General features: G+C 37.1%; 1 protein-coding gene across 1 annotated transcript in view; it reads left to right on the forward strand.

The window, feature by feature from the left end:
- Positions 1-25,085, forward strand: part of ABI3BP (ABI family member 3 binding protein) — a 235,619-nt gene that overhangs the window by 78,553 nt on the left and 131,981 nt on the right. The window contains exons 3-4 of the mRNA XM_055127020.1: positions 8,655-8,723; positions 15,051-15,183. Coding sequence (XP_054982995.1) covers positions 8,655-8,723; positions 15,051-15,183 — 202 coding nt within the window. The remainder of the gene's footprint in view (positions 1-8,654; positions 8,724-15,050; positions 15,184-25,085) is intronic.

Consider the following 25,085-nt stretch of genomic DNA (forward strand, 5'->3'; position numbering starts at 1 on the left):
CATTTGAAAATTTACATGAAATAGGTAAATCCTACAAATGCAAAATTTAGTTAGAGTAAAGAGAATTAAGAAAATTTTAAGGGGAAAATGTGATTGGACTATAAAAGTATAAAAGTGTGTTTTATCCCAAATAGGAATAGAACATATGACCCACTTCTTGGCATCTGTCCTCAAATTACAAAAACATTAATTTGAAAGCATATTTGCACACCTATGTTCATTGTTGCACTTAGTGCAATAGCCAAGATACGGAAACCATACAAATGCCCAAGTACAGAGGAGTGGATCAAGAAGTTGTGGTATATATACACAATGAAATATACAGTTCTAAGAATAAAACAGAATCATATAACTTGCAGCAACAATAATGGAGTTAGAGGATATTATACTCATGCCAAGTAACATCGGTACGAAGGAAAGGAATGGATACAGAAAGATCTCTCCCATATGTGACACTAAAGGCACACAGCAAGGTAGCCACAAAGGCCCAAAGGCAACATAATGGAAGAACTGAGCACACATAACATGAAAGCCACAGAATCTCAATTTAAAACTTTTTAAATAAAAAAGTCTTAAGAAAGTTTTATCCAAAGAAGGGGATGTATTATCAGCTTTGTGTTAGAAAATATATTACGACTACTGCTTACATGTCTGAATTAATGAGTAAAAGATTGTAATGGCAGTTTCTATGGATGCAAAAAAAAAAACAAAAACAAAACCCCTCATCAGACAGAACATTCAATATAAATGAAACATTGATTTGTTATTGAAAACAGGTAAAATCTCTCAGTAAGCTAGGAGTACACAAATCTTCCTTATTCAAATAGCAGGCAACCATAAGCACCAAGAGTAGATGTCATACTCAGTGCTACATGCTTGGAAATTTGTCCTGTTGTTTAAAGAAGCTTTTTAATGCTTCTTGTAAAACTGGCTTTAAGGCATGAATTCCCTAAGCTGTTGCCAATGCCTGAAGCTCTGTGTCATCCCTTCAAATCTAAATCTACCTGGATAGAACATTCTTGGTGAGGTGTTTATTTCCTTCAGTTTTTGTACCATATCCTTCCAATTTCTTCAGATTCAAAGAGTCTCATTAGATAGATCTGCTGTGAATCTTATGAGCTATATTTTGAAAATTCCTTTCTTGGTCTTGCCGCTTCAATATTCTCCAATGTCTTTGTCATCAATATCTTTTATTATTCTGAACAATGTCTCTTGGAGTTTTTCTCTTTGAGTCTATTTTTGCTGATACTCTTCAGGCCTTTTGGATCTGGATGCTTGTATTCCTCAATTCTGGGAATTCTTATCTTCACCAAATTCATCTTCCTATTCTTCAGAGACGTCCGAGATTATTATATTGTTCTCATGAACTCATCCCATAGTTCTCTGGTGCGTTCACTTGTTTTCAGCCTCTTTTCCATCTTCTGTTGTTTTCCAGAGAATCGCTCACTCCATGTCATCTTGGAGCTCGTCTATCTTTTAGCTGCTGCTATTCTGCACCTCAAGGCTTCTGTTGAGTTTTTTAAAGGAGTATATGTTACCTACTATGCTCTTTATTTCTGTCATTCCTGAGTGTAATTTTCTAGTTTTGTCTCTCATACTTTCTTGTGCTTATCTGAAAACTGTGCCGTTGTGTCTTTGCGCTCTTTAAAAAGGCATTCTCACCATGGTATCATTAACGTCATTCTGAAGATTTATAGAGCCAACTGGTGCTGTCTGAGCCTTCTGTGTTACTTATTTTACTAATTGAATTTAGTTTGTTTCTATGCTTGCTGCATTCCTATTTTGCTGATGGTGAATACTTGTAGTTTGTCCCCTTGGGGTCTCTGAGGGAATAGACTAAGAGTTGCTCTTTTCCTTTTCTGTCTTCTCCCAGTGACAGAAAGTGTAAATGTAGGAGTGTGAATTTGATAAGTAATGACAGTTCATTTAGGAGACGTGAAGCTGGACCCATTAACACAATGAAGATCAGGCATGAAGATCCATCTAATTTCTTCACACAATGGGAGAGTGCTGGGCTGTATTTCATTATGCTATTTCCCCTTCATTGAACTCCATTGTGTGATGGGCCTATGCCATCAGATCAATTGCCTACTGGTCAAAAGCCTGGCACAATTGTTCAGACGTGTCTGCTCCTCTGGTCAACACTTTAGCTCAGTGACTAGGGTTCTCCTACCTGTGTTTTTAGCTAGCAACTAAAGTTTCTAGAATAGAAACTAGAAACTTGAGTTTCTAGAATAGCAACTCAAGATACTCTTCCCACCTCACAAGCATTTCTAAGGTTCTAGCTGCCTCAGACGTGCAATAGGAAAACTTGCTTCTCTCTCTAAGGACTCAGAGGGTGGCGTTTCCCTTCCCCATGGAGACAAATAAGGATTTTGCCTGTAGTTGTTGGTGCTGTTGAAATGATTGAGGGCTGCATATTTCACTGGAGTACACACAAGTTTGGTTGAGGAGATCACACACACTTGATTGCGATGTGTAGATCACATTTGTTGTGTTCTTAAGGAGAATCTTGGTCAATGCAATCTGTAACTTTCTTTTTCATGAAAATATTTGCACTTTACAATCTATAATACTTGCCCTTCTATTGAGTCATATAAAGGAGTAGACCATGGACTGGAAGAATGCTTATGCTTTGCCCATGGGTGTGATGTGATGTGGTAACATTTGGAAAGTAAAATTGAGCACCTAAAGTGTATGTGTGTGTGTGTGTGTGTGTGTGTATAAAGTGTGTATATGCACAGAAGCAATCATGTGAATCAATGTTATCTCAATAAAATGGAATTGTTCAACATTTTTTTCCTCTGACAAGGCCTTTGGGACTTTCTAGGATACAACCCAGCTTTAAGAGGTCATCATCATGATAATTAATACTGACTTAGCATTTTTTGTGTGCTAGGCACAGCCACAGCTGAACATTACCAAGAAGTTCAGGAGGCTACCTATGGTTTTTCCCACCCTGGAGTTGGGAAACTGAGGTGTGCAGATGTTAAATATTTTGTCTTGTACAGTCAAATAGCTGAGCTGATTCCAGGTTTTAGAGTCTATCATCTTATTTCCATAAATTTAGTATGACAGTTGGTTAAGAAACTTTACAATGATGATTAATTTTATTTCCCAGGCTCCTTACTTGATTTCCTTTAGGATCAAGTTAACTGTAGCACTGTAGCACTGTCGTCCCATTGCTCATAGATTTGCTCGAGCGGGCACCAGTAACGTCTTCATTGTGGGACTTGTTGCTGTTTTTTGGCATATATAATACACCACGGGTAGCTTGCCAGGCTCTGCTGTGTGGGTGGGATACTCTTGGTAGCTTGCTGGGCTCCCTGAGAGGGATGGAGGAATCAAACCTGGGTCGGCCACGTGCAAGGCAAACACCCTACCCACTGTGCTATCACTTCAGCCCAGTATCATGTTCACTTATGTTTATTTTGTGAAAGTGCGAATGACAAGAGGCATCATTATGACAGTGTCCTTAAGCAGTGTGACTTCTAATCCTAATGTGTCCTCTAATGGGAACAGAGGCAAATCATGAGAATTCACTTTTGTCAACAGCACATGCGATTATTTCCATTGCATCCAAATCTAGTACTTCATGGATGACTTTATTTGTAGGGTTCCTAAACAGATGTCCTATTCTCTGCCACAGGACATTTAAAAATTTTTAGTAAACCAGATTTAACTGGGCAAAACTTTGTATAGCACTTTATTTTTTAAATAGAAATTCTTTTCAAATAAGTCTATCTACACTCATTTTCCTAAATTGACACTTGGCACTTACAAATTCTGTAAATGAATAAAGCATATACTTTGTATATATGTTGCCAGGCTGGAAATGTATATGTTCTCATCAGATGACAGTGGGTATACTCCCAGGTTGCTTCAAATCCACAATATTTCATCATGCAAAATATAAGTCTTGCTTTTTAGTTTTATTTTTCCACTTGAGTCCCCAGTGAAATACAAAGACTACTGAAATACATGAATGTTGGAAGTTTTAATGAGCTGTGAGAGCCAGCATATGAACCCCGATTCTGACATCTGTTCTAATTTATGACTGGTTCTAACAGCTTAAGCTTTATGCAACATGGCTGTGATCATAACAAAAAATTATTTTTAAGTTGCTCACATAACATATGTATTGGATTATGGCACTCTCACTGGATTCTACTTATTTTTCTGATGTTTCAGCCCTTTAAAAAACCCACTGAGCCATAATTAAAGTAGCATGTATCAAGGAAGGAAGTAATAAAAAAAAAAAAGCCAGCTTTAAGAGACTGCCATAGTGTGAACAACCTAAAAAAAATGGGAATGAATAACTTTTATACAAAGTTTTTCCAGCATTTTATTAACAGGATTTGGGGCACTTGATTAATATAGCCACATCACTTATAGGGCTGAATGCAAAATAAGAATGCAGGGGTCTTGGCTCAAGGGAGAGGGGAAAATGCACTCAAGGAGCTAAAATGAAAAGTTGTTTTATCCTTTCTTTCACAGTTTCTCTTTAGTTTTCATATTGTTAATCTTCCCCTCTCCTCTCCCTAATATTGTTGTAGTAAGTGGAATTATATACATGCTTGATTGTGGTACTTACACACATACTTGCATACCAGGGTTCACAACCCTGCCATGGTATTCTCATACATTTAATTGTGCTGCTCATGGGGGATAGCATGGTTTCATTTGAGCGCTCACACACACAGTGTGGTTCACAGGAGACCATACTTTTATGATACTAAGAGTCCCAAACAGCAGAGCTTTTAGACCCCCACTTGGCACATGCCTGCGTTGTGATCAAACTCATGGCCTCAGGCTCACAAAACAGGCACATTTGCCACTCAGAATTCCCAGCACCCTTCCTCTCTAGACACTTCTGGTCCTCTCTAGAGTATTGTCTTTTTTAAAAGAAATTTTTATTAGTGAATCACTGTGATGTACAGTTATAAACTTATGAACTTTTGTGTTTGCATTTCACTCATAGTGATTCTTTACCTATCCCTCCACCAGTGCCCATTCTCCTCCACCAATGACCCCAGTATCCCTCTTACCACCCCCATCCCATCTCCCACCACCCCACCCTGCCTCTGTGGCAACGCATTCCCTTTTGTTCTCTCTCCTTTTGGGTGTTGTAGTTTGCAATAGAGGTATTGAGTGGCTATCATGTTTGGTCTATAGTCTACTTTCAGTTCGCATCTTCCAACCTGAATGGGTCTTCCCAACATCCTCTTCTTGGTGTTCCCTTCTCTATCTCAGCTGCCTTTTCCCCCAGCATGTGAGGCCAGTTTCCAGCGGTGGGGCAGACCTCCTAATCTTTATCTCTACAATTCTTGGGTGTTAGTCTCCCACTCTGTTATTTTATATTCCACAGATGAGTGCGATCTTTCTATGTCTATCTCTCTCTAAGAAATGAATTTTGAGTATAAGGTTCTCCAATAGTATTGTTTAATACTCATATTAGAGAAATATGACCAAAAACCATATAACCTCTGAGATGTATTAGACAGGCATCCAGTTTTATTACACATGTGGAATCAACCTATTGTCACAAATGAGTCAGGTCATGAATGCCATTCACAAGGAGATTATACAGGTTAGAAACAGGGTGCATCAATTTTATAGGATTTTTTTTTATCTAATAGACCCAATGCTTACTAACATATATAATGAGTGGTATAATCAGTGACTATTTAATTTTAAGTTCCCTATAGACATTTACTAATTGTTCCTGTGACCCTGTTTCTGTTTCTGCTCAAGCAACCAGATTGGTCTTGCTTCTCTATTCTGTTCTGGTCATAAATTATAAGTTTTTGTTCAGCTCCTAGAATGGATCTTACCTGTAGTTTTTTACTTCTGGTCCTAACTTTCCTGCTGCACTTATATTGCCCTATATTCCCAGTGAAATTAGGAAAATGGTTATGATATTCCTAGTAATAAACTCATTTAGATTCATTTTTTAGGGGCCATACTAGCAGTGCTGGGAGTACCAGGACTGTGCCTGGTGGTTATGAATGAATTGGGTGTAGGTGAATGTGTGGTGCCAGAGATATCACTTAGGACCTGGCACACATGCTAGGTAGGTGATCTACTACTGCCTGAGTTATCTCCCCAGTCCCAAGTTTAAGCATTTTTGGATAAGTCCCGATAAACACCACTAACATCAGTCACAAGAGCATTCTATACCTAATAAATGTTTTTTTTTTAATTTTGGGGTCACACCTGGTGGTGCACAGGGTTTAGTCCTGGCTTTGCACTTAGGAATTACTCCCCGCGGTGCTCATGGGACCATATGGGATGCTGGGAATTGAACCCTGGGTCGGCTGCATGCAAGGCAAACACCCTACCCACTGTATTATTGCTCCAGTCCCCCTAATAAATTCTTTACCAGTGTTTTGGTCATGAAGCACTGAAATGATAAGTAGACAGAACTCTGAGAATGGCTCTGAATTTTTGATTAGTTAGTTTATTTTCTGTCGTGTAATTATTGTGGCAGGTTGTAGCAAACAGCACTGTGTGGGGTGTTCTGAAAAAGAGAAAGGCTTGAGTTATTGAAAGTGAATGATTGCCAGATTATCTCTGGCCGCAAATTATGTTAACTTGGAAAAGCTTTAGGCAGTGAAATCCACGGTTCTAAACTCACAGGGGGAGACTTTGAAGGAAAAATCAAAACATATATGTGAGTTCTGTCTGAACATGTAGGAGTGACATCTGGTTGACTACAGCTTTCAAATGAAATTTTTCCTGGATGAGTTTTAGGATTCAAAGCTACTAAAGAAAATTTGTAATTAATGTCCATCAAATAATTCAGTAGAATTGCTATAAAACACTCTTTTGTATGCTCCACATGAATTTGGCTTATATATATATGAATGCATATCTACAAAAGAAAGCATATAAATATCAAAGTATTTTATAAATATCAATTAAAAAGGTACTTAGAAAACATACAATCTAATGATGCCATTCCAACAGGTCTGACTGTGGGGAGAAAAACTCCAAAAAATGAGAGTGAGTTTCCTGTCGAAAATTGAATGTAATCAAAGTAAGAAAAGAGTAAAGAGAAATTCATCTGCCACACAGGCAGGGGGGAGTGGGATGGGGATATGCTGGGGTTTTTGGTGGTGGAATATGTGCACTGGTGAAGGGATGGGTGTTTGAGCATAGTATGACTCAGACTTGATCCTAAAAGCCCTGTAACTGTTCTCACAGTGACTCAATTAAAAAATAAATTTTAAAAAATACATGATTAGCCCATAACTGTTATCACAAACTGATTGCTTAAAAATCATTTTACTTAAAAACTAAACAATCTGGGGCCGGAGCAATAGCACAGCGGGTAGGGCGTTTGACTTGCACACGGCTGAACCAGGTTTGATCCTAAGCATCCCATATGGTCTACCAAGCACCGCCAGGAGTAATTCCTGAGTGTAAAGCCAGGAGTAACCCCTGAGAATCGCTGGGTGTGACCCCCCCCAAAAAAAACTAAGCAATCTTTTAAAAGCTCATTTTCCATTGGTATATTTTAGATGAAATTATACCAACCAAAATTGAGGCAGAGAGATAGTACAGTGGGTTGTACAGAAGTTATATGCTTGCCTTGCATGGAGACAACTTGAGTTTGGTCCCTGCACCATATATGGTCTCCTAAGTACCGCCTGAGCACAGAGCCAGGAGTAAACCCTGAGCACTGGTTGAGTGTGGTCCCAAAATAAAAGGTTCTGACTGAGGGAATACAAGGCATCAAGGCATCAAATAATTTCTAAATTATTCTTTCCCCTAAATTATGGAACTGGGGGTAGAAGGAAAGAATCTAAGGGTGGAGGCATGAAGAGTCAGATGGGAGGGAACAGAACAGTAGGTAATGATTTTAGATGCATTGGCAGCATAGAGCTGTGGTATGTCTATATATCTGAACCACAGAACCAAAACACTGTAAGCATGAAATGAGATCCAAACTACAATTCAAACTTACAATGTGGGGCCTGCCAAGGAGGCAGGCTGAGGGATAGCAGGAAAATTGGAGACATTGGTGGCGGGAAGTTGACATTGGTAATTGTTACTGGTAAATAACTTCAGTGAGTCCCAGTGCCTTAATAAATTTTATTTTTAAAGTTGTGATCATTTAAATATTTTGTGAAAATAACTGGTTGAATATATAACAGACTGAGAAATATGCAAGCAGGATATTTTAAAAGTAGGTAGAATATTATAAACACACCCACAAAAGTGAGCAATCATACAGTAGATGAGATCCATGTGTCTTATGGAAGTATCATTTTCTTTCTTTGATGGAAATAGCAGGCTAAAATTCTGTGAGGAGCGGGATGACAGATTAGACATTGTCTGGTTGCAGAGAAAAAAAAGTCTTGATAAAAATGTGGCATAAAATCTTTGGAATAAAATCTTGACAGTATCTCCCAGCCTATCTATTTGGTTTGAAAAAATGTGGTTTCAAAAATCTAGATTCAGTTTTCTTTTTAAACACTCAGTAGATTGAATCATCCTGGGAAACATTAACTTGCAATTTCTGGGGCCTTTTCAGGTGCTATGTTTATGAGTACTAAACCTGGAATGCACTGAATCAGAACATGGGTGAACTGTTGCAACAGCTGCTTGTTTTCGGAAAATTTTATTGATAAATAATATTATCATTTCAGATGCTGAACCTAAATACCTGATTGTTGTGAGACCAGTTTCTCCTCCAAGTCAGAAGAAGTCATGCTCAGGTATTTTTCACTATTTTTTAAAAATTAGATTTTTTTCCATGCAATTTCATCTCCTTTCTGCTCATTGAGACCAAATGCCTTAGGAATTCCAAAATCACAAATTTTCCACCTTTATTCCAATTTTGAGAGGTGAGGCACATCAGGCTGTGCTCAGTGCGGGGTTAGAAAGTGGGTTGGGGAAGGAACTGGTTGACGGAGTGCAAGGTAAACAGCTTACTCTCTACACTATCTCTCCAGACCCTAGATAAATTGTACCTCTCTACCTCCATTCTGCCGAATAATGAGGATAAAATGAGCTCCTGCATATGTGGCACTAGAACAGAATCTGATCCATAGCAAGTGTTCTTTTATATTTCTTCCTGTCTCTGTTTTACAGCATGTGAGCTTTTAAATATTAAGGACCAAGTTCCATGTCTAACTTTTGCTGACAGGATTGTTTATATTTCAGAAGCATAATTTACTTTTGAATTTGTGTGCTAAATGGGTTAGAACTAAGACATAGTTGATTCCTCATAGCTCCCTTCTAAACCTCTTGCATTTAGTTAAGCAGAGTAAGGACTTCTTTTGAAATGCACCACTCCCTAGGGGAGGGAGACTTGCAATAGTAAACACCATATAAATAAATGAGTAGAAATGTCTCCACATGACTAGAGGAAGCTTGAGATATTAATCTAAATTTCACTGCTAAAACTTCTTTAGAACAAATAAGCAATTCATTGACTATCATATGAGAATCAATAAAACTGAATGTTTTTATTGTTTGATACCAAGCCCCCAACGAAAGCTGTAGGATTGTTAGCAATGTTCTGCTTCTTGTTTTCATTTTCTGATGTAAATTGTTTATAATATTTCATAATATGTATTTATAGGACAGTGTATTTCACATAGAACACTTTCATATAATTTTTCAATGGTCAATGTTGAATACAAGGGAGGTGTTTTCAGAGATGCAGATCTTCAAATATAATAAGGAGGATAAAGAGGTCTTTTACGTATGTTTATTCTCTTCTAATGTATCAACCAAAACAATACAAATGCAACTCTATGTAACCTTCCATAATGCCATTTGTGTATCAACATTATCAAGCCAATTAAAATGGCAAATGTATTGTTGTTGTTGCAACAACTGTTTGTTTTCAGAGAATTTTATTGATAAATAAGTTTATCAATAAATTTCCATAATCCCATTCTTTTCTGTGGGTTTCTACTTTCTTTAACGTTACTGGTGCCCGCTCAAACAAATTGATGAGCAACAGGATGACAGTGACAGTGACAGTGATGGTTAGCACCTCCCCGTTGGGGAATCAAACCCTGGTCTCTTGTGTGACAGGTGGGAAACTCTACAAATAAAACCTAGGATGTAGAGGGAGTGCTGATACAAGGGTGGTGTGTCCAGCATAATCACTACAAGGTAGTGAGAACAGGAAGAACTCACAGTGAACTCAGTTGGGGTGAGGAGTTGAGGAGGGAAGTGGATTAAAACATCCCCATGTGTAATGTTCTCCTTAGAGATTCCCCATATCCTAGATATTTTTTTAAATGGCAATTTCTTTATATGAACATTGAATTTCTGTGTGCAAAAGAATGAAATGTTTTTTATTCAAAATATATACTCAGTGCCTTAATTGAACATAATATACATTTATTGTTTGTAATATATATGTATTTATTTATTTATTAATTTATTAATGTATTAAAGCCTCCGTCCCTCTCAGAAAGCCAGCAAGCTACTGAGAGTATCCTGCTCATATGGCAGAGTTTGGCAAGCTACCCATGGCATACTCGATATGCCAAAAATAGTAACAATGACGGTCCTCATTCCCCTGATCCTGAAAGAGGCCAAAGTATGCCACTGGGCTACACTAGCATGCGACAGACATCCTCAGAATGAATGGAGATGTTACTAGCGCCTGCTTGAGCAAATCGATGAACAACAGGAGGACAGTGATACAGTGATACAGTAGCAATTATTTAATTTAAAGGCTTCTGTTATACTGGCCATAGGAATTTTTTTCACTTTGTTGCGACTAGTTCATGTTTCACTTTTTCTCTCAGTATATATAGTCACTGTCATCTCGTTGCTCATGGATTTGTTTGAGCGGGCACCAGTAACGTCCCTCATTGAGAGACTTATTGTTACTGTATTTGGCATATCCATATACTGTTTTTGGATATGCCAGTATATATAATTTTTTATTTTTGTAAGCTACATTTAAGAGTAATAAAAATAACTAGTTCATAGGATAACATTGGGTTTGTCCTTTTAGCTTTGCTTCAGGGAACTTAGCTTACCTTAAAGCAATATCCTTTCTGTATGGACACAGGAAGACAGTTAATAATATGCTTTGTAACCTGGGAGCTGATTGACTCCAATAATATTTACTCCTGGGCATCTGCCTTCTTGACTCAGTTGCCCTTAGTTCCTAGCACCCCAAAATCAGGGTCCCGACAAGGGATGGAATGGACCCAGGGCAAGCTGTGCGCTACTCTGGCATCGAAATGGGCCAGGCCAAAGCGCCACAATACTCAACTGTAAGTTGAGAGCATGGTCATAGACAAATGCTGTCATGATCCAAAAGTAATGACGAGATCAGGACCCTGGTGGAGTTAGGAAGACTAACCTGGCCTGAGGACTATGGTCTGGAATCTATCGTGAGACGTCCTCAGAAAGAAACAAACTATAAGTTTGATATATCTCTTACTGTGCTCATACAGAATGACATGGCTAGAAATATTAGAAGTAAATTTACTATAACTATTTAAGTGGATTACTAGCTGAGGAAAGAAGAAAGTGACACACCCTGGATGGGATCCCGCTCTTAAATGGATCTCCTAAATTCTGGAGTAATCTCCTTAGAAGAGATTTTGTTAATCTCCTGGAAGAGAGGTCTTACCCCTCTTTGTTGATTTGTTAATGTTCAACCCACCTTTGTGTCACCACCCTATGATTGTTATATAAACTAAGACTGTAAGAGAAGCAGAGAGAGAGAGAAGAAACAGAAGCAGGAAGAAGACACAGAAAGACGAGAAAAGACACGAGAAGAAATATGAGAGGAAGACAGAAGACATAGAGGAGAGAAGACACAGAAGCAGAGGACAGAGCGAAAGAGAATCATTGGAGCCAGAGCAGGGGAAAGAAACAGCACAAAGAGAGTGAGAAGTGAGAGCAAGTGGGGCACCAAAACTGAAGCAGAAGGACTCCAGAGAGAGAGGTCGGAAGAGACCAGAGGAGAGACTACAGAGATAGAGACAGAGATAGAGAGACCAGAGGAGAGCCTACAGAGATAGAGACAGAGATAGAGAAATAGATAGAAGAGAGCACAGTGACACACACAGAAGCAGAGCACAAGGAGGAGCCATCCTGATCTGGTCCATACACAGCGGTTCAAGAGCACCGAACACAAGCGGCAAGAGAAAGGGAGAGAGCGCTGCCCTGAGAGCCTTCGAACAACACACATCACATCACCCCCTTTCGCACACAAGTGACTTTTAATTTTTTACACTAGCTGATATCCTTTAATTAGTTTTATATTTGTATGCACCAGATACATTTTAACTAATTATTTTCATATAAGAATCATCACTGTATCACTGTATCACTGTCATCCGGTTGCTCATCCATTTGCTAGAGCGGGCACCAGTAACGTCTTCATTGTAAGACTTGTTGTTACTGTTTTTGGCATATCGAATACGCCATGGGTAGCTTGCCAGGCTCTGCCATGCAAGATACTCAGTAGCTTGCTGGACTCTCCAAGAGGGGCGGAGGAATCGAACCTGGGTTGTCTGAATGCAAGGTAAACACCCTACCCACTGTGCTATCGCTCCAGCCCTATAAGGATCATATCTTAGTGAAATATTTATTTGATGGTTTTGTAAAGATTTGAGATCCTGTTGCGAGAAGAAAAATGTCTTTTATCTTAAAGGGACACATCATGAGCAAAATTAATCATAGTATGGAAAGAGAATAGAGAACTTAGATTTGAGTCTTTTTTCTCATTGTGACTTTGGAAAGCTTAAAGTTTTTTGAGTCTTATTTTCAGTAATAAAATGAGATTATTGCTTCACATTATAGTGAAAGGTGAACCAAGGATATGGAAAAGTCTTAACAGGATCACTTTTTGAATTTGGCTGTAAATAGTAAGTAGCAATAAGCAACTATTTAAATTACAGCTACTATCATGGTTGAATCTTGAAAAATATACTCTGAAGCATAATGTTTTCAACAACAAAGTAATCCTTTGAAATAAAGTCAAATAACCCTTGAAATAGCCTCCCGTTATGTGAAGCGATTTGACACAACTACTTTTGGACTGAGGTTTTTTCCACTGGAACAATTACTTAAGTCTTACAGAAGCAACATAAATGGCTCAATTCTCAAGGTTATTTGGATCAGAAGCTCCATGCAAGATGTACTCACTCTCTTGCCCACAGTATAAATGGCACAGGTTATTTTGCTCTTTGGTTCCGGTTTACATTAACACAAGTTCTTCCTGTAGCAAATATTAGATTCACAGACTATTAACACAAAAAGAGGGCATCCAATGGAAGAGCGAAGCTCATATGTTTTATGTTATTTTGTTGTTGTTGTTAGTTACATTTATTCTTTCTTACTGGTTAGACCAAATTGAAAAATTGGCACCTTTATTGAACTATTTCAGAAAATAAAGCTAAGAATAAAAATTTAAGAATACATAGGTTAGGAATGCATATCCAAAAAATTGGTATACTTGGAAAGTGAAGAAAAAATTAGTACAAGGCAATGTGCGTCATTATTAATTTTTAAATATGTTAAAACCCATGTAACTGGAACAATTACATTTTAAGAGTGCAATATGTACCTGTAATGTATTGGATGAAGCATTGTTTTCAACATATGTATATATTATATTCATATATAAAATGCGAATGAAATAGATAACCATCATTACTTTTTTAACAATCTGTTCCTGAAGAGCAAAAGCACTTGGAGCATAAAATTAGGTATGTCTTGGCCATACAAACAGACAACAGAAATAAGATAGAATGATAAATAAAGCAGAGTATTTACTATTATACTGTGATGATTAAAGGAGAAATCTGGTTTATATAAAATATTGTCCCAGACATATATTCCATTGTTGTAAAATCAATGAAAGGGCTCAGGGAGATAGTTCAAGTAGTAGAGCACATGCATAGAGCGAGCAAGGCCCAGAGTTTGGTCCCAACACTGTTTGGTCCTCAGAGTATTATAAGTTTTTATATTATCTCTCTGTAGTTTTACTATATCTCGTTGGATTTTTTTAATATTTATTTGGCAAGCTACCTGTGGCATATTCGATATCCCAAAAACAGTAGCAACAAGTCTCACAATGGAGACGTTACTGGTGCCCGCTCGAGCAAATTGATGAGCAACAGGACAATAGTGTGACAGTGCTACAGTGCTATTTTTTAATAAAAATGAATTTATTTTTAATAAATACTTAATAAAATATTTAATAAGCCAGTGTTGTCTTCCATAGTTGAATATCTTTCCTCCTACTGTACTGTTCCTGATTCCTACAGTTTCAATTATTTTTTTAAAAAGCAAATGTTAACCCCCATATAGTTTAAAAGAATCTACAGCGTTCCTTCAGCATCACCTTAGCTTTATCTAATAGCTCACAGAAGCACAATAGCACTTTCTATATTTCTAGTCTTCAAGCATTAATACAAACTTGTACACATTTTCTATTTAGCTTCTCACTACAAAAGTGATTATTGAAATGGTATAACCAAAGATATTAAACTTCCAGGTACAATAATTCCCTCTCTGTCTTTCTCTGTCTCTCTGTCTCTCTGTCTCTCTCTCTCTCTCTCTCTCTCTCACACACACACACACATACACACACTTACACACACATGCACACACACTAATGTTAACTACAACCCAGAGAGTAAGCTTTATTTTTGTTTCTTGGGTTTTATTTCACCTATTTAACAGTTTCATGGAAAAATAATTATGATTTTTAATTCAGTTTGTAAAGGGAATGAAGCAAGAGTATGTACAGATGTATACAAATTGTGTGTGTGTGTGCATGCGTGTGTGTTTTACTGGTATTAGCCAAGGCTTCGATATTCTGGGCTGATCCACAAAAACATGATGCACACATCAAAATATAAGCTTAATTTCAAAAGGGTATTTCTTATAAGTTTCATACTTAAAAATTCCTGGATAAAGCATTGGCAATATGTGTGCACTTTAGAAAAAGGAATTTATGCTTTTATGATAAGCGCTGTTATACGTTTTATACAAATAATCAAAAGCTCTCAGATGGTACCAAAGCTCACCCTATGTTGCTGCCTCCACAGGTAAATCACGCACTCGCAAACCTCTGCAGCTGGTGGTTGGCACTCTGACTCCAAGCTCAGTGTTCCTGTCCTGGGGCTTCCTCATCAACCCACACCACGACTGGACATTGCCGAGTCACTGTCCCAATGACAGGTAATTCACTCCATAATAAAAGATTTTATTCTTCATTAATGCTTATTTTATTGTTTCTGTGCATGTGTTAGAAGAATGTTTAAACATCAGGAGCATCCAAGTTCTTATTTGAGGTGGCTCCCAGCAGTCTGTATTTCCACATGGTATTCAACTGATTCTGATGTAAATTACAGTCTTAGAAAACTGGAGAAATATTACGAGTGGAGAGACTGACATAGAATTGAATGAAATCTTTATCTCTGGGAAAACAAAAAAGAAAAATTTAAGTATATTTTAAAATTATTGCCGGTTATCCAGTCAGTACAAATATTTGGCACAATTTTTAATACTATGCAACCCTATGCTAAGTGCTAGCTCATTGGTTTTAATTCATCATAAAGTAATATTTCCTTTGATATTTACTTATCATTCATATTTATTACACTAGCTTTAAAATTCAAGACTTTATATTGGGAAATTTTAGGTTTCAACCAAGCACAAATTTTATTTTAAAGGATTTTTGTTTGTTTAGGGCCACACTCAGAGATGTTGGAGGTCACTTTCAGTAGTGTAAAAAAATCACAAGGTCGGCGCTCTCGGGAGGGGGAGACGCAATGATGTGTGTTGTTGTTGTGTTGTCCGAGGGCACTTGGGGCAGTTCTCTCTCGAACGTGCCACTCGTGTTTGGTGTTCTCTAATTGCTGTGTGTGGACCGGACTATGACTATTGGCTCAAAATCTTCCCTAAAATATTGAAATATTTTTGTCACACTGGAAAGTATCTTTTTCAGGAAGTAACCACCAATCTTGTTTTTATAACTATATATTTGCTTGCCTACTCCCACTCCATCCCTCCCTTCCTCTCTCCCCCCCTCTCTCCCTCTCTCCTTTCCCACCCTCCTTTTGAGCATTATGCTTTGCAATATAGGAACTGAGAGGTTATCATGTTTGTTCTTTTACCTACTTCCAGCACAAAGTTCTTATCCAAAGTGATCATTTCCAGCTATCTTTGTCATAGTGATCCCTTCTCTAACCCAACTGCCTTTTCCAGTACTTGAGGCAGGCTTCCAACCATGGACCAAACCTCCTGGCCCTTGTTTCTACTGTCCTTAGGTATTAGTTTCATAATATGTTTTTTATATCCCATAAATAAGTGCAATCATTCAATGTCTGTTCCTCTTCTGACTCATTTCATCCAGCATGATACTTTCTATGTCCATCCGAATTTCATGACTTCATCTTTTATAGATGTCCTCCAACATTTATTTCAAGGGCACATTTAGTAAAAATCAGTTTCTATACCTATGTCCTGAAAAGCCCTGATTCCTCCTTAAATTGTGTAATGATAACCTAGCTGCGTAGAGTTGTATTAGTTGAATATCTTTTCCATTAAGCATTTTATGCATTTTATGCCATTTCCTTCTAATCTACAGGCCAGAGTTTTTGTTAAGAAATTTATTGATAGTCTTATGATGTTCCTTATATGTGAATCTTTGCTTCTTACTGCCTTTCGAAGTCTCCCTTTATCTTTGACTTTGTAATTTTAATTAAAGCTATAATGTATATTAGTGGGTATCTGTTTGGTTTATTTTCTTTAAACTCTGAACTTTCTGTGTCTAGGTGTCAGTCTCTTCCTCAGTTGGGGCAAAGTTCTTGGCTAAAATTTCTTCAGAAGTAGTTCTTCCCCTTTCTCTTATCCTTTTGTGTCTTTATGATGTGAATGTTGTTATCTTGATATTTATAAGACATACCTTTTTCTTTCTGATAGAAAGATACCTATAGCAGAATTTGTGGCTCTCAGGAGGATGTATGCCCAACCCTAATTTTCAGTCTAAGTTTCATTTATTTTCCCATATTATATGAGCGTTCTGGTTGCTCCACATCCTTATTTACTTTTCACATTGTCAATATTATTAATTTAAGATATTCTGGATAATTTCTTTTCAAGTAACATTCCAAATTTAATATGCATTTATCTTATATTAAAGAAACTAGCATTTCTAATATACTTTTGAGTGACATATGTATTTTTGTAGTGTATCTATAAATTGAAATAAAAACTTTTGAAATGTTTGAAGTCCACAAAAGTATCTTTCATATGACTTTGATTATGAAATCTAGACTAGAGGAAAAAAATCTAATTTCCTTCACTTGCCCATAATCTGAAGGAGAAATTCTTGGAAAAGGGCATTTGGGAGATACTGCCCAAACCCAAATTTTTGAAAAATAATTCTTAAATGTCTCAAAGAATCCAAAATATTCTGTTTTATTCACCACTAAGCTTATAACTTATTTTGTTTGGAAAAATAGATTCTTGAAAAACATGGTTTTTTGGTGATGATTTCAGTTTTTAGTGGATTAGTTCAAGGTACTAGTAATGAGAAAATACATACATATGACTTCATTATTTTTTTGTTTTTCCATGTTTTAATTTCTTAATTAACAAAAAGAGAATAGATAACATAAGAAAAGGAGGAAATTTTAGTGGATTAATCCAGGGTACCAATAATGAGAAAAAAATATATATATATATATGACTTGCTTATTTTTTTCCATGTTTTAATTTTTTTTCCTTTTTTTGGGTCACATCCGGCAATGCACAAGGGTTACTCCTGGCTCTGCACTCAGGAATTACTCCTGGCAATGCTCAGAGACCATATGGAATGCTGGGAATCGATCCTGGGTCTCCCGCGTGCAAGGCAAACACTCTACCCACTGTGCTATTGCTCCAGCTCCCCCCATGTTTTAATTTCTTAATTAAGAAAAAGCACTGTAGCACTGTCATGCCATTGTTCATCTATTTGCTCGAGCAGGCACCAGTAATATCTCCATTGTGAGACTTGTTGTTACTGTTTTTGGCATATCGAATACGCCATGGGTAGCTTACCAGGCTCTGCCATGTGGACAGGATGCTCTCGGTAGCTTGCCAGGCTCTCCAAGAGGGACGAAGGAATCAAACCTGGGTCGGCCTTGTGCAAGGCAAATGCCCTACCTGCTGTGCTACCACCCCAATCCCCATTATTTATAATTTATTAGTTATAAGACCTATCTAGTCCGAAATAGCAGAAAGAGGGGGTTTTAGAGGAAACCACTACAAACTTAAAGGATTTATATGGCTGAAATCTGATGTGATTAGTTATGTGGTAATGGGAGAAATGATGGAAACCTACCTAGATAGTGAGAAACCCAAATATTGATTCTCCTACCTGCAGTTAGTTCCTAATGGAGAAACTTCCCTGCTAAACTCGGGTCACTTTTATGTTCAAAAAGTTCGGCTTCTTGGTCTTTTCAAAACAAATCAATCTCAATGACCTTTGTAGGATCTATCTGATCCTTGACCCATCAAATTCTGAGGGTCATTCCCATTGGGCAGCTTCAACCAACTCGTGCTGTCAGGCTAAGTTGAACACCAGTCTATTTATGTGCTCAAATAGGAGCACAACTCACATGTCAAACTAAGTAGTTCTCCGAAAGCTTCCAATTTGGATAAATAAAAGGGAAAATGCCACACCATACACTACTCTCCTCAAAGAAGATCTCAAATACCTTCTGCACAAAATGTAATTTAATTGCATGGCCTAGAATAAGAGGTCAAGTTTGGCAATAGTTATCTTGGAATCCTCTCTCCAAGTCCTATGTGAATGGTACATGGCAACTCAAATTTCAAGATAGGTTCCTTGCAATCTGCAAGTGAGGTCTTTGAATTAATGTAATTATCATTTAAATCTTTTGCTACACTTGTACATCTAGGTTAGGTATAAGCAGGCCAATGTTCCTGTTGCAACAACTAGAGCTAAACATTAATAAACACTTTAGCCAATTACTTACGGGAAGCTATTAATGAGACCTAAATAAACTAAAATTGCAAGAAAAACACTTTCAGTGTGTAGACACCTGCCACAGAAAAAAGAGAATAGATAAAATAAGAAAAGGAGGAAATTTATACTTGTAGCAAAATTTAGCTGATTTTAATAGGTATTCAACTTTCTCAATAATCCTATGAAATTTCTGTAATTTGCAAATTTAACTTGCTCCCCCACCCTCCAACCTTTCCTTTGATTTCACTTAGCCCTACTAACTCCTAAATGAAAACAAATTTGTATGCTGCCTAATTCTAATAGATGTTGCGATGGTAATTTCATAAGGGGATAATCAGCACAGAGAAGATAGAGATTTTGAACTAGTGGAACTGGAATTTTCACCAGTGAAATTGTCTTGAAGACCCCATTTCCCCAGACCATGACTGGCCACCCCAGTGTCTCGTTAATAAATCTTGGCACTGCTTTTCTCACCAAATGAGTCCATGCCCGTCAAATTACAGTGCTCAAAATCAATCATTCCAACTAGAACAGGGTTTTGAAAGATTTATCATATTTCAAAATGACTGCAAACTTTCATATCTGAGTGATTGCAAGAATCAGATGATTTTCTTAGAAAAATAAGGAACTGTTAGGATACGATTTCAAAGTAAGAGTTAAGGACTTTGGATGTATCTCTGAACAGTAGAAGCATGCATTGTATGGGTGAGGTCCTATGCACATTCCTCAACACCACAAAAAACAGCCACACAATACAAAAACCACCCAGAAACAAAAACAAAACAAAACAAACTGGAAGAGTTAAGTAATGACTAAAAAGAAGTATTTGAAAACTTTGTGAAGTACATTGATCCATCCATGCCTCCTCTTCCCTAGCTAGTACAGTTAATAAAACGCTGACATTTAAATTCTTCGTGCTGCTTGAGGGGAAAAAAATAGTAGTTCTTATTTAAAAGCTCTGGAAATAGTGTACACCCAAATAAGCACCCAAATAACTCTGCCAGAACTCTAAATTGGTATAATTGAAAGCAGATTTGGAGAACTATAACCTCATGTAATGATACATTTGTATTCTTATAATTAGATTGAGTGAGTTAAAATAAGCAATAAATGCTCTAGTGGATAATTAGTTTTTTTAATTTGAAAAGTTAACATACTTTAAGTCTGCCTTCAGACATATCATTCAGAAAAAAATATTACAATACAAATATCCTTGATTTACAATGACAATATTAAATGTATTGTTTCAATCTGATAAACTGAATATTTGACACCTCTATTAAGTCTATGATTTTAAAACTTATTTTATGTGAATTTATGTAGATTTACTTATGCCCTGCAAATATAAATAATTTTGGGTGGAAATGTTTCTTTACCTTCAATCTTTCAAAAAGTTCTCTTGTGGTAGTTGCAAGTGATACATCCTTGTTTATGTTTTGCTTTTTATTTAAGTCTGGAAATATTAATGAAGTATCTTTAACTTTATCAAATACTTTTGTGGTACACATTTCTGTTCTAGTTTGTATTGGGTTTATATAAGTCTTTTGCATTTTAAAGTTATTTCCTGAGTTTACACTGGAGAATGGAGAAGCCCAATCTGTAATTTTTATTATGAGTGTCTTTTCAGTGAAAGAATGTACACATTTGTCTTTAATATAATTGAGGTTAAAAAAAAGCTTTCCAAATTGGCCTGGATGAATAGTAAAACATGTTTTTAACTAAAATTTATTTCAACATTAATAGCTTATTTTTTCCCTCCCATGTTTCCAACTTGTTAAAACATTCAAGCTTGCTTTAATTCACACTCCTTTGCCAATGTATTAAATAAAACTTTATGATTTGTTTAGAAGTCATTTTTTTAAACTTCTATGCTGTAATTATTTGCTTTTAATGTAGAACAAGAACCCTTCTTTGTGACTGGTCCAGAACAGGCTCTTGATGTTATTTTTCATACCCTCAATTTTTAAAATTTTTATTTAAGTTGTTACAATATTGTTAGAATTTATACTGCCAATATACAAAATTACTGTACCAAATCACTACCATGATCCTCACCAATTTCCTACTTTACACAAGTGTGATCTCTTCCCTCCCCTACTGTTTGTTAATAAGTTATGTAATCAAAGGTCAAGTGTTTGTCATTGTTCAGTCCTGTATTTTTTCTTATTTCGCTATATTTCACAGATGAGTGAGATCATCCAGTATTTGTTCTCTCTCTGACAGTACAATATCCTCCAATTGTGAACAACATGCTTTAATCATTTACTGCAGTTGAATAGTTGTCCATTGTGTGTATATATCCAGTTTCTTTGTCTACTAACCTGGGGTATTTCTATATACTGGATATTCAACTGAGCACTTCAATGAACATAGAAATGCATGTATCTTTTCTTTTTTAAAAAAATTTATTTTATTATATTGAATCACTGTAAAAAAAATACAAAGCTTTCAGGTTTAAGTCTCTGGCATATAATGATTGAAACCCTGTGCCTTCACCAGTGCACATGTTCCACCACCAAGAACCCCAATATACCCCCCTCCCACCCAGCCCCCACCTAAGTAGCTAATGATCTTCATTTTAATATCTCTACACTTTGAATAATTCAATATTTCAATAGAGAACTCACTCTTATTGTTTGGAATTTTCCCCCAACAATCAGGCCTGCTGAAAAGGCATCATTTAATAATTTCTTTTCATTGCTGACAATGAAGATTCTATGAGCTCACGCAGCCGTGACAGCAGCTGCGCGGTTTTGAATTTCTGATATTTTAGTTCAGTTCACAGTCTAGATGCATTTCTGTAAGAAGCAGCTCTGGGTGCCAAAATGGGTTGGAAGACCTATTGGATCATAGTCTTTAGGAGCAGAGGGTCTGTTTCTCAAGCAGCAGCTCTGGATCTTATCTGGGCCAAGGGCGTGCCGGTAACGCCCCTTTCCCATGATCGCCTATGAGCCACAATATTGCAAAGTTCATACCTCTGGGTGGAAGTCTTAGGGGGTGGCTCTCACCAGAAATGCATGTATCTTTTCTAGCTAATGCTTTTATGTTTGGGGCATGTACCAAGATGTGGGATCCTTGGGTCATACGAGAGTTCTGTTCTCTTTGAAGAAGTTTGCCTTCCACAGACACTGAGCTAGAAGACATTTCCACCAACAGTGACTGAACATTCTTTCTCACCACATCCCCCTCAAGCACTGTTATTTCCAGTTTATTTGACATATGCCATTTCTCTTAAGTGAGATAATATCTCATTGTTGTTTCTATCTGCATTTTCTTAATAATAGGATGATGAACACTTTTGTTTATGCTTACTAGTCATTCCCGTGTCTTTTTTGTGGAGGTGTTTGCTCATCACTTCCCCTCTTTTGATGGAGTTCTTGGAGTTGGGGAGGAGGCTTTTGGGTCAAAGCCTGGTGGTGCTCAGAGTTTACTCCTGACTCTGTGCTCAGATATCACTCCTGTTGGGCTCAGGGGACCATATGATGTGCCCAGGGTTGAGGCCAACTGGCTACGTGCAAGGTGCCTTACCTGCTGTACTATCTCTCTGGTCCTAAACTTTTTCTTTATATATCACCTCACTCCATTGCTTTTTCAAATACCATAAATCTTCCATTCACCCTAATGACATTTTATCCATTTTTCATAACTAGTTATATGTATATTTTATCTTTAAGAAGAACACATACCCGGACCCTTATTTTCTATATCCCTATTTCTATGCCAATATTCCAATTCAGGCACTTCTTACCCTGTACAAGATCTTGGGAATAGCATCTTGGCTACATTGCCAAGTTTTTTTCCTACCTTAATTCATTTGCCTTCTGAAATACTAAGGAAAGTATTTTCTGTTCAGTCTTTATTCACACCAAATTTATCGTTATCCCTCTTCACTTCTTCCCAAAGAGTACATTCCTGACTTAAGGCAGTTTATGATCTGACCCTCTCCCTTCCTATATGCTTATAAGTCTTTGTTCTTGCCTTTTTCTCTTCATAATCATGAATGAATTAGCTCTAGTGAACTTTTCTCAAGTCTAGTCCTTCTGACCTCTCTGTGCACTTGTTGGCCGTCCATCCGCTCTTTCTTCAACATTTAGATTTTTCTCCTAACTTCTGTCTCTTCTTTGCTTACCCTATCTCCCAAATAAGAAAGGGAACTCTGTCCTCGGGTTGCTCTTCTTCATACCCTCCTCCTCATCTGTGCCAGGTTTTTAACTGCCACCAGCATGTAGAACAGTGCTTTTCAAACTTCAACATGCCTATGAATCATGTGGAAAACCTTGTTAAAATGCAGACTCTGATTCCATAGGCCAGAGGAAAAGAGTGATATTCTGCATCCCTACGAGCTTCCAGGAATTGCTTTTACTAATTTTCTAGATAATGGTAAAATGGCAATGATGTAAATGACTTCCAGGGCTTAACCTCTGACCTTGACCCAGTTCCAAAGTTTCCAAAGTGTTTTTAGTTGTCCATGGAATATTTTCATGAAAAGCATGAGTAATGATGGTCAGCACTTTAACCTCAAACTATGTTCCTATTTTTCTCACTACTAAGAGAAATCTTTTCATAACTTTTTTTCACCAAGGTATCATAGTTTTAAATAGTTTTGAAATCATCTTATAGTGGCAGTGCTGCTTTGCCCATCCTTCTGCCAGAGTTTTAAGATCCATCTATTGTTCCAAGAAACCAGATACCTCTCCCTCCCAACCTCCCCAACTCAACTGTGCGGATCAGTTCTCCTGTTGTTTTGTCTTTCGACCTTTGTTGCTACCTTGCTGTGTATCTTTGTGATCTATATATGAAAGAGATGACTCTATGTCTATCAATTTCCTTGTGATTGACTTCACTCAATATGATATCCTCTAGTTCCATTCACGTTGCTACAAATGGCATGATTTTGTTCTTTCTTATAGCCGTATGGCATTACATTGTGGATAGATAGATACCACAACTTCTTGATCCATCTGTAGTTGGGCATTTGGATTTTTTCCATATCTCGTATATTGTACTAAATGCAGTAATGAACATAAGTGTGCAAATACTTTTGGACTAGTGTTGTTGTGTTTTGGAAGGAAAGCCCCTTTCAACATTTTCACCTGCTAAGAAATCTTTGTACTTCCTATAAAACACATCATAGAGTATCTCCAAGAAGAAATACGAACCATGCTTCTAAAATGAACTTTAAATATGTACCAGTTTGCTTTTGCTGAACTTACATAGAATGTTCTGGCTCCAACAGGCTGCAAAATGCAGCACGTCCATCTCCAAATTTGGTTGGCTGATTGCTGTGCTGTTCCCAAGCACTCCTTAGCACCATTGTGTTTTATGCTACCTCTGGGCAGCTATAGTCACATTTGCACCTGCTAATTCCTCATTGTACCACAAAGTCATTTGTGAAATTAAGCATAGGGTTACATTGAGGGGGTAGGGGGCTGGAGCCATACCTAGGAGTGTTTAGGGCTTACTCCTGACTCTGCATTTAGGGGCTGCTCTTGGTAGAAATCTGGGGACCATATGGGTTGCTAGAGATCGAATTTGGGTCTGTTGCATGCAAGGCAAGCATCTTACCTTCCATTCTATCTCACTGGCTCCAGGGGTTCCTTTTTATTTTATCTCACACAGAATCTATCTTTATGTTTTACAATAGTAAGTCTCAAGAAATATGTGAATGAATAAGCAAGTGGAATGTCAAAATCAAACCTTAAAAAAAAAACCTTACAAGTAATCTAGCCATAGAGGTAAGAGAAACAAAAATAAACAAACAGTGCTACATCAAATTACAAAGGTTTTGCATAGCAAAAGAAATGTGGGATAAAACTTAAAAAAGACACTCAACTGAATAGGAGAAAATATTCATACTCAACACATCAGACTAAATGTTAATATTCAAGATACATAGATCATTCACAAAGAACAACAAACAACAAAAAATCCCAAAACCCTAGCGAAAAATGGGGAGACAAAATGAACAGACACGTCTTTTAAAAAGACAGATCACAAATAGGCACATAAAAATGTGTTTAGCTTTACTTATTACCAAGGAAATACAAATTAAGACAACAATGAAATTTTATCTCTCACCAGTGAGGATGTTAAACATCAAACAAAC

This window comes from Sorex araneus, chromosome 2 (assembly GCF_027595985.1).
Source record: "Sorex araneus isolate mSorAra2 chromosome 2, mSorAra2.pri, whole genome shotgun sequence".
Classification (NCBI taxonomy): domain Eukaryota; kingdom Metazoa; phylum Chordata; class Mammalia; order Eulipotyphla; family Soricidae; genus Sorex; species Sorex araneus.